The sequence below is a fragment of the Leptosomus discolor genome, chromosome 18 (genome assembly GCF_034619465.1).
Source record: "Leptosomus discolor isolate bLepDis1 chromosome 18, bLepDis1.hap2, whole genome shotgun sequence".
Taxonomy (NCBI): domain Eukaryota; kingdom Metazoa; phylum Chordata; class Aves; order Leptosomiformes; family Leptosomidae; genus Leptosomus; species Leptosomus discolor.
Window position 1 is genome coordinate 12,384,237 of NC_141408.1, and position 10,711 is coordinate 12,394,947.

The 10,711-nt window shown below is 59.1% G+C and overlaps 1 protein-coding gene across 1 annotated transcript in view; it reads right to left on the reverse strand.

Annotated features, from left to right (window-relative positions):
* STX1A (syntaxin 1A) overlaps positions 1–1,432 on the reverse strand; it is a 79,169-nt gene extending 77,737 nt beyond the window's left edge. The window contains exons 1-2 of the mRNA XM_086475111.1: positions 1,271–1,432; positions 208–397 (exon numbers count right to left, since the gene is read on the reverse strand). Coding sequence (XP_086331237.1) covers positions 208–397; positions 1,271–1,432 — 352 coding nt within the window. The remainder of the gene's footprint in view (positions 1–207; positions 398–1,270) is intronic.
* Between the last annotated feature and the right edge of the window lie 9,279 nt (positions 1,433–10,711).

The window sequence follows — 10,711 nt, forward strand, 5'->3', positions numbered from 1 at the left end:
GCCGCCGCCGCCGCTCGGGGCACGGCGGCCCCCGGCCCGGGGAGGGCGGGGAAGGGGGGGGCGGGGGGGGGGGGGGCGAGACGGCGCCGGGCGGACCCCGAGCACGGGCAGAGGCGCTGCGCACCCACCCCCACGCACAGACAGACAGACAGACACCCCCCAGCCCCCACCCCCCCCCCCCCGCCGCGGCCGGTGCCCCCCACTCACGGCGCGCAGCTCCCCGGTCCGGTCCTTCATCCTGCCCGGCCGCCGCCGCCACCGCCGCTGGGTCCGGCCGCCGCGCGGGGGAGGGGCGGGCGCGGCACATGCGCGGAGCCGCGCGGAGCGGGAGCGGGAGCGGGCCGGCGGGGGGGGGGGGGCAGGCGTGAGGGGCGTCCTGAGGGCCGGCGGGGGGGCACTGCCGGGAGGGGCACCGAGGGGGCGGGGTCACGGGGGGGTCTGACACCGGGGGGGGGGGGGGTAGCGGAGAGGGGGCACAGCTGGGGAGGACAGAGCTGGGGGGGGGGGTGTCAAAGTGGGGGGAGTCACCGGGGGGGGGGGGCCCGCACAGGTGGTCTCACACCTGCGGGGGGGGTCACACCTGGGGGGGCCCCAGGAGGAGGTCACGCCTGGGGCTCACAGTCGGGGCTCTGCTGGGGTCTCTCACCTGGGGGGGGGGGGAGGGGGGGTCACACCGGCGGGACATCCCGTCAGGGTGCTCTCCGGGGGGTCGGGGGGGTGGGGGGGCACACAGCAGGGGAGCCCTGACTGCGGGGTCACACCTGAGGGGGTCCCCGTGGCAGCGGCAGCACCGGGGCTGGGGATCCGGCGGACGCCACGGTTTGGGGGGTGCCAACAGGAGGGGCTTGCACTGACCCCCAGCCCGGGGACAGGCAGAGATGGGGGGGGGGGGGGTGGTCCACCCTGGGGGACCTCAACCCCGGGCTCGCAGGAAGCAGCGAGGTGCCAACGGGGCTCAGTTTGCTGCTTTTGGGGGAGCTGGGGGTGTCAGGGAGACAGCCCTGTGCCCCCCCATTTCCCAGGACAGAGCAGGAACGGGGCCTCCCACAGCCTGTGCGGTCTGGGGCTGCCCTGGGGCCAACTGGTCCAACCTCAGGGCCACCGGCCACAGCTCCAGCGGCCCTGGACAAGTCTGGGGTGCCCAGTGCTGGGGTGCACCCAGTGTGGAAGGTTGGGCTTCTCCTCCCAGCGCTCCTGTGCCAGGGAGAAGCTCCAGAGCCAGCAGTGCAGGGGGTGGCTCTGCGTAGGAACAGCCTGGGGTGCCCTAAACCAGCCAGGTGGGAGTGAAAGCAGAAATATCCCGGGAAAACTCCAGTCCTGTTCCCTGCAACATGTCCAGCCAGCAGAGCTCGGTGTCTTGACAAAGAACCTCTTCCCCACAGTCCTCCAGGTTCGTGCGCTGAGCAGTTAATCCCGGGAACCAGACCGACATCTCGACGGCAAATGGTCTGAGCAAACCCTGCTGGGGTTTATACGTTTCCACAGAAAAATAACGTCGCCCGGGTTAAACATCCGCGGGACCTTGATGGATTTTAGGGAATGAAAACAGCGAGATGCCTTTTGTCGAGCAACCTGCTGGGGGCTGTGAGATGGGGGGAGCACCAGCCGCCTGGGGGATGCTGCCTGCCCGGGTCGGAGGAGATGCTCGGAGATTTCTTGGGAGCCGGTTCGGACACGGGCTGAGCCCGGGGGTCCCGGTGTGCCTGGCAGGGACAAGGCTGCAGGACCAGAGCCCCGCGGTTTTGGGGGGCACAACGGGGCTTCCCTCGCGGTGCTGCACCCCCTCCAGCACAGCCAAAGCTGGTGTTGGTGGGTTTTAGCAGTTCTCCCCCGCAGCCTTCCTCCCGGCCTCTCCGCTGCCCACGGCTTCGGGATGGGGGGGGGGGGGGGGGGGGATGCTCCCCCGCTGCCTCAGGGAGCCCAGACCCCCCCCCACCCCACACCGTGCGCCCCATCCCAACACACTGGGGCTTCGTGCTGGGGGGGGTGAAGGTCTCCCTGCACCACGGGAGCAGCCCAGAGCTGCGATGGGGAGGACGCCCAGGTGGGGAGGGGATGCCACACACCCCCCTCCCCAAGCCCCCGCCCGCACCGCGGGGGGGGTCCCGGGGGTCCCGGTTGCCCCGGGCCGGGCGCACCGTGGGCAGCGCTGGGGCGCGGCGCCCCCTGGCGGCCGCTACGGGGACCTGCGGGAGTCGGACCCCCCCGCCCCCAACTCCGGGGTGCGACACCCCGGCACTCAGCGGAGCAACCACCGTAGCCGAGTATCTGCCGGGCAGATCCCCAGCACCCAGGCTGCCAGAGCACACCCCCTGCTAGCAAGACGGGTCGGCACCTTCCTCCATGCCAGGCATTGAGCAGGACCACCCTGCCTCCATCTGAAGTACCCCTTTTTAGCTAGGTCCCACCAAGAGGCTCCCAAATAAACATTTTCCTCCTCCACAGAGTACCAGGACTCCGAACTGCAGGGGCCCTCTCCCTTCCAGCCAGCCCCCATCCACACGCCCTCCCTCCAGTGCTGGGTGCCACCACCCATCTTATACAAGGCACAAGAGAGGGCTGCAGGAGCTGTGTTGTGGGGCAAGAGCTGAGACGACGGACAGAGCACCCTCAGACCCCAACAACCAAGATGTGGCTGCGGGGAGACCAGCTGCCCAAGAGCCCTGGAGAGGCAGGGACTAAGTGGAGTAGGCTCAGATCGCTCTTTATTTGTGCTGTAAGCAACAGGGACTGCCAAAAAATAAGAAGTCAGAGACACGCTTTCACTTTAACAGTGCCCTCGTCTGCAGCACTTGATGGATTTACGAGCTTTCAGGTGAGTCAGGCAGCTGACAGCAACAGAACACGCAGCACAGAAACCCGAGGAGTCACACACGCTCCACTTCCACATGAAAAATTACAAAGGTATTTTGAGCAGTGGTTGCAGGGGGACGGCTGTGAAGCCTGTGGTTGATCTAAGATTGATCCTGCTGTTTCTGAGGACTTGCCTCCGTCGGGAGAGACCGGACTGCGACTGCCGACGGAAGGAAGAGCTCAGACATGCACAGCAAGGGGGTGCGGAATTAATCCTCGCCAGAAACGCAGAGGAAAGCCAGCCCTTGGCCCTGAGCGAGGCTGGCAGCGTGGACATGACCAAAATCCAGAGCTCAGCCAGGCTCCACGTGACACACGAGTGGGGGCTGCAAGACTTGCAGCTTGGCTGCGGCTCCGAAACCACCCGAAGCCATTCATTCATTCCGCAGCCACCGCTGCCTCTTCAGAGACACGATTCCCTTTGGAGGCACGGGACAGAGATCCTGGAGCGGCTGCCAGAACCGATATGTTGAGGAATAGGCTGGAAAGCTGGTCAGGGAGGGCGAAGACTGGATCTGCTGGGTGCAGCAGTGCCGAGGGAGCCAGGAACACCGGCCAAGACCGGCGGATCTCGGAGGCAAGGCAGGGACGAGCTAATGAAGACGGGTCACCCCGCACCACCTCCCTGCACGGGGAGCCTGAGCCCAGCACCCCGCTGCCTGCGCGTCCAGGGAGGTGCTGGGGCGGGGAGGAGCGGTGCAGGGAAAGGCACACATGGCTGTAGTCACCAGCAGATCCAGCTGACGAGCTGTAGGTTCCCTCTCGCCGTGCGAGGGGGGCAGAGATGATGCCGACAGCGACCGCTCCAAATGCTTGTCTCCATGCCAACAGTCATTAAAAAGTTGCTTTTGAAAAGCCAGTTTCATCTACAGCCTCGGGAGGATGCCCTGCCACCGCCTTCCTGAGGACAGGGCTGCTCTCTCCACTGTGGGGCGAGAGTCCAGCCGAGCCCCATAGGAGTGGGTGATGCCAGCGAACACGGGGAGACGACGTTAGGAGGGAAAGGAAACTGTGCCATTGTCCTGGTTTGGGCTAAACCAGAACTAATTCTGCTTTAGTGCTTTAACTTTTCAGTTCAGTCCCCTCTAACTAACGGCGCTGTCTGAAACAGCAGCACGTTCTTCCAGACAGTGACTGCTCCAGCAGTGCCAACCCCTGGTGTTTATAGCTCGTACCAAGGAATGGGATGCAGAGAGGCCCTGGCTTAGACTTGTGCTTGTAGCGACCAAGGTCACTGCTAAACTTTGTACCCCGTGTTGGGGTGCTGGGAGTGAAAAGGGTCACAAGCACGAAAAAGGCCGCCCCTGCAGGAAGGAGCGAACCGGACAGGTGACCCAAACCTGACCCACAGTGTTCCATCCCGTCATGGTCAGTGTAAAGCTGAGGGATCACGAGGGTCTCCCTCTCTTCTTCGATGGCGACATCTGAGGAGGACTCTGTCTGTCCTTCTGTCATCGATCCTGACCCGTGCATCCCTGAATCCAGGGCCTGAGTCCAGCTCCTGCATCCCGTCCCTGTCTGCTGCCCAGTCCAGCCTGGGACTGCCCCAGTGCCAGCCCTGCAGCGTGATGGGGACATGTCGTCATCAGGGTGGGGGGAGTTGGGTTCGGTATTGGTTTTGTATCTATTTGCACATATTGTATATATTTCATTATTTCCTTATTCTTCTTATTATATTTTCTTTTATTGTTATTATTTCATTAAAGCTGTTTTACTTTTCTTTTCCAAACTGTCAAGACTCTCTCCCCCTCGTTCTCTCTCCTTTTCCGTTTTGGGAGGGGAGAGGGGTGCGTAGAGAGCATCTGTCATTTGTTAGTGGCCGGCCCAGCCTCAAACCGTGACAGCCATGACTTGCCAAAGCTGAGGTAGGGCACCCAGAAAGGCATCTGACCATCGTAAAAAAAAAAGGGAAGAGCTGCGCCCGGTGCGTGAGAGGTCCCTCACCAGGCTGCAGCTTTGGGCAGCCCCGGGGGGGCAGGGCACGGCACCCCCTGCCCAGCTGTTCTGCACAGCCGGCACCGCCTCAGGGGGGTTCTGCTCAGCCCAGGGTGCCTGGCGAGGCCAGGAGCCCCGGGCAGGTGGGGACGGCCCGGGCTGGTGTCACGGTATCGCAGCTCAGCTCCGGTCTCACGGGGTGAAGGGCTGCGGGGCTGTGCCAGGGAGCAGAGCGGCTGGTGTGCTCACAGCGAGGGGCACAGCTGGGTGCGCAGGGAAAGCGGGGCCGAAACTACATCCAGGATTGAACGCCAGAAGGGGACAGCCAGACAGATCTACATGCGCACAGCGGTCTGTGTGTGACATGCCCACAAAGAAGAAAAAGTCAAATGGGACAGGAGAGGGGGAAGGATGGAGAAAGGGAGGTGACCCAGGGGAAGAGGGAGAGAATCCAGCCCTTGCAAGCACAACTGCGGTGGAAAACGTTGGACACGGCAAGCAAAGCGCTGAGAAGCGAGCTGGGCTCGGTGCGTCCAGCGGCAGCAGGAAAAGCGGCCGTTCGCTTGGGTCTACAGCTCGTCTGGGGTCTCGGACTCCTGACGCCATCTCCAGAGGGGAAAAAGAGCATCACAGCGCTCCCAAGGAGACCAGCAGCAGAGAAGAAGATATCACAGGCACTGGCAGTGTGGGATGGGAACCCCCCAGAGAAACAATAACCACCTGGCAGGAATCACACGCTCCCTCCTCCTCACGCCTCCGCCAGCAGCCTGACAACGGGCTTTGCTCAGCTCAGGCACAAGCTGCCACCGCCAATTGCTCTGTACAAGAAAATTTGCTACAGCAATAAAAAAAACCCGCCACCAAACATCTGGAAGGGATGATCTGTAGTCTCTCTCTTCATGTTGAACAAACATCTCTTAGGCTTTAAGTCAAGGTGATGCTGCCTGAAGGAAAGCAGTGGGCTAGATCTTGGTATCCAGCTTGACCTTTCCGGCTTTCTAAGGCCAGACGAAGTCACAGGAAATCCACCTTTCCCACCAAAGGGCCGATCCTCTCATTCTCAGATCTGGAAATCTTGAAACAACCCAGAATCGCACACCTCCAAGAGAAGTTTCTCTTTCACACATTGCAGAAATCCTCCCAACTGTTTTGAAAGTCAGATTATTTTAAGTAGAAGAACTTGTGAATAAATTATAGAGAAGTCTGATTCCATCAGTCCTTTCTGATTTTTTTGTGTTACTCTAGAAAAGGATCTTGACAGATGAGAAAGGGAACTACCTCCAGTCTACATGGCACTAGGGTTCACTTTAAAAACCTGTTCGAACCAAAGCAGTGAGAGAAACTCAATCAAACCAAAGGATGCAGTTCAATGCAGGAAAAAGGGCACAGGGACACTTATTTTTTGACTAAGCCAATGAAGTGTGATTTCGCCCGGGTCAGCTGTACTCTGCCTTGCATTGAAATATTGGCATTAGCTTTAGAGAACACAGGCTGCACCTTGAGAAGACAACAAGCACAATAAAAAGGCAGCTGGGAGCGAAAGGCGAAGCAGACAACTCCATCACTTCACCGCCAGGAGAGGGCCCGCAGGGAGCTTTCCTCTGATACTCCAACCCACCGGCTAAAATTAAAATATATTGAGCCAACAAGGAGCCTCTGGTAGTTGTTTGATAATGACCACTTAAACCCCACAGCGGGGATAAAACACACCTCTCCCCATGCACCGTGACCTTGGTAGGACCCGTGCCTGCTGCAGCTCCTCCTCGCCCGGAGCTGGCAGCTCTGCTTCGCACGCACCCCAACATCCCCCCCCCAAACACACCTCCTGGGGGCACAGCCTCTGCCTGCGGGGCGGCAGCACGGATCAAGACCCTCCCGAGCCAGAAGGTCCCCTGCGGTCACATCAGGAGAAGAGCGCTGTCCTCCCAGTTCGCCACGAGCTCTGGGACGGGACCAAGGCAAAGAGGTGCTTGAGGTTTGCTGGCGAGGCTCCAGTTTGAAATTATCACAGCCCAAATCTTCCTCAGTCGAGAGCAAAACCCATTCCCGGGGTCTGACTTCTGCGGCGGAAAGCTGTTCCCTCGGTCATGTGAATGACTCATTTCTAGGTTTTCTTTTTCTGTTACATTGACACTGGAATTTCTGACGGCCGCTGATTTGCATCACGCAAGCCCTGCCAACTGCCCACAGCCTTTTTGTCCGCCAAGCCAACATTGCTGCCGTTACCCTTTGTTTGCGTGGTTTATTTAACGAGACACCCAGAAGGCCCCTAGGGACTTCCAGCTGGCTCCTACCCCCCCCCCCCCCCCCCCCCCCCGCAGACCCCATCCCTGGTGAGGTCGCAGGATTCGGCCTCAGCCGGACGCCCGTTCAGCGGGAGGTTCGGCTGGCGCTCCAAAAACCACCGCAGCTCCAGCCTGCCCTGAAGGAAGACGCAGACAAAGCTCAAGAGAAACCAGCCACGTTGCTGCAGCTGGGGTAGCCGGAGCTGGGGCGCTGCTGGCCGCGCACCGGGGACAGCACAGACCCCCGAGTCTCACCGCTAGACCCGCTCCGCTCCCCGCAAGGGTCTGCAGCTCTGCCCAGCCTGCGCGTGCCGCGGGCTCCTCCCGCCCTCCGACCTCCCCCCGGTCTTCAGCTCACGGCACCCCCCGGCCTGCCAGGACCCCTGTCCCCTGAACTAGTGAGTGACCCCCTGTCCCCTGAACTAGTGACCCCCGGTCCCCTGAACTAGTGAGGGACCCCCTGTCCCCTGAACTAGTGACCCCCTGTCCCCTGAACTAGTGAGTGACCTCCTGTCCCCTGAACTAGTGAGGGACCCCCTGTCCCCTGAACTAGTGAGGGATCCCCTGTCCCAAGCTCTTGCACACCCACAACCGCCCCTCGCTCTCCCTTCTCCTCTGGAGTGGCACCGCCAAGGCAGCCCCCCGGTGCAAACCCCCCTTTCTGTACAAACCCCCGTGGCTCCAGGGAGGTCGCCGGCCTCCCCGTCTGTCTGTCCCCAGCATCTGCGCGTACCTGGGGGGTGCACGACCCCCGCTCCCGCTGGCCGGGCTCCCCAGCAAGCTCAGAGCACAAGCCCTGCACCCAGTGGCAGGTTTGATTAAAAGACCAGTGACATTTTCATACTTGGATATGGAAATTTGCTATTTTAATTTATAAAAGGGCATATTCAAAGAACATTTGCTGAAGGCTTTCTGCAAAACCTCTTCCACAAGCACCATTTGGTTCTGTCAGGCCAAGGAGGCTGCGAGCACAGAAGGTGAAAGCCTGCCAACGACGTCTCGCTTCGGAAGAATTCCTTCTTTGCTTACAATATTTTTTAATTTTTAAATAAATTTGTAAAAATATTTTAAAATATTTAAATATTTTTAAATATTTTTTTAAATTTTATTTTTAAATAAATCTTGAATTGCTGTAAGATTTTACACTATTCAGAGCGAAAATTAGCAAACCTGTATCATTATGTAAAACTTTCCTGCATCTCGGTGTAACCTTAACACCCAACACACCAAATCCTGCCGTGTAAGTCTGACGAGCAACAAGCACGAGTCAGGAACCCGATCTTCTCATCAGAGTCCGCTCTCACAGGAGCTGCCTTTGGCATCAGCTCAATCAGGAAGGTGTTTCCTTACTTTGTCGATAAAAAGAATATTCTCTTAACCTTGTAACTCCTCCTGAAAAGGGTTTCAGGGAGATGCAATGCAGGCAGCAGCACCAGGAACACCCAGAAGGAAACGAAGCGTTGCCCTCCATAACCACACAGGGCCATGACATGACTGATGGTAAAAAAAGAGAGATAGCGAGGGCTACGTACGGAACGCTTTTCATCCTGGGTGCTGAGCGGGTCAACCTCTGTGAAACGTGACTGTGTCCTTGAAGACCATGACAGGACACACACCACACCCCCCTCCAATTCTCCTACTCCAGAACTGGCCGTGGGCCTTCACAGCCATCACCTCAGCAGCCTCGGAGACCCGGCTCGCGCACAAGACCCATCACCCGGCTCTAGGCCAAGGACACGGCGCTCTGCTGAACAGGCCGTGCTGTCTAATACACGCTGGTGGGCTCTTCCATCAGAAAGGAGAGGTGGTAGGGGAGGAAGGTGAGCAAAAATCCTTGGGTAACTGAAATTGCCAAACACATTCAATCTAGGAATTACGATACCGGTCAAGGAGGAACAAGCGTGGAAGTTTGGTTTTCCCAGTGAAGGCTGGGAGAAGATCAAAGTGGCAAGAAGGGAGTGAGGAAGACAACGGAGCATCAGGGAAGAGGGAGATGTTCTAACAATCACACACGTGGCTGCAACCACGAGTCCTGCGTTCCCTGCGAAGGAGGAACGTGCAGAGCAACAGGAGGAAGGACAATTCCTCTCTCACGTTCTGCCTGTGAATTCTGACTTCACAGACACGCTCAGACCTGCATGAGCTCAGCCTGAGCTTTTTCTTCCTATCCCTTGTGTTGGGAGCAGAGGAGAAGAACACGTGGAAATGTGGCTCGTGGACAAATGAACACAGCACTGCCCGTCTGCAGGCAGCCTTGCTCCTGCGAACTTCAGACAGGAACAAAAACAGGGAAGAAAAAAGTCTGAGAAAAGAACGGGAGAAGAAACTGGGTGAAAACTGGGTCGTCCCCTCCACACACACACACGCGCTTCCCAGGCAGCAAAGCCGTGCAGCGCGATCGGAGGTGGAACAACGAACCGCCGCTCAAACCAACAGCGCGAACAGCTCAAAGCGCAGCTGCTGTGCTGTAACGGGTCTGCGTGGCAAGGTTTTGGTAGCGGGGGGGTTACAGGGGTGGCTTCTGTACGAAGCTGCTAGAAGTTTCCCCTATGTCAGATGCAGCCAATGCCAGCCGGCTTTAAGACGGACCCGCCGCTGGCCAAGGCCGAGCCCATCAGCGACAGCGTTTTCCGCCTCTGGGAGAACGTATTTAAGAGAGTGAAAAACGTTGCTGCGCAGCAGGAATTGCAGCGAGTGAGAGGAGTGAGAATATGGGAGTGAGAAACACCCTGCAGACACCCAGGGCAGGGCAGAAGGAGGGGAAGGAGACGCTCCAGGCGCCGGAGCAGCGATTCCCCTGCGGCCTGTGGTGAAGACCACGGTGAGGCAGGCTGTGCCCCTGCAGCCCATGGGCGGGGGAGCAGATGACTGCCTACACCCCGGGGAGGACCCCACGCCAGAGTAGGTGGATGCCTGAAGGAAGCTGTGACCCCGTGGGAAGCCTGCACCGGAGCAGGCTCCTGGCAGGACCTGTGGCCCGTGGAGAGAGAGCAGCCCCCGCTGGAGCAGGTTTGCTGCTGGTGACCCCGTGAGGGGGCTCACGCTGGAGCAGTCGGTTCCTGAAGGACGGCACCCCATGGAGGAGACCCACGCTGGAGCAGTTCATGAAGGACCGAACCCGTGGGAAGACTCACGCTGGAGAAGTCATGGAGGACTGTCTCCCGTGAGGGGGACCCCACATTGGGGCAGGGGAAACGTGTGAGGAGTCCTCCCCCTGAGGAGGAAGGAGCGGCAGAAAACATCAGTGTGATGAACTGACCCCAACCCCCATTCCCTGTTTTCCCCCTGTGCCGCTGGGGGGGGGAGGAGGGAGGAAAATCGGGATCAAGGTTACGCCCGGGAAAGGAGGGAGGGGTGGGGGGAAGGTGTTTTAAGATTTGGTTTTATTTCTCATTACTCCTCTCTGAGTTAATTGGTAATAAATCACATTTCCTTTCAGTTGGGTCTGGTTTGCCCGTGACGGTCAATGCTGAGTGATCTCCCTGTCCTGAGCTCAACCCCACAAGCCTGTTGTTATTTTTTTTTTTTCCTCTCCTCTCTCCTGTCCAGTTAAGGAGGGGGCTTTGGTGGGCACCTGGCATTTTGGCCAGGGTCAACCCACCACATGTGCAAACGTTAGAATCTGCTCTCGTGGTCTG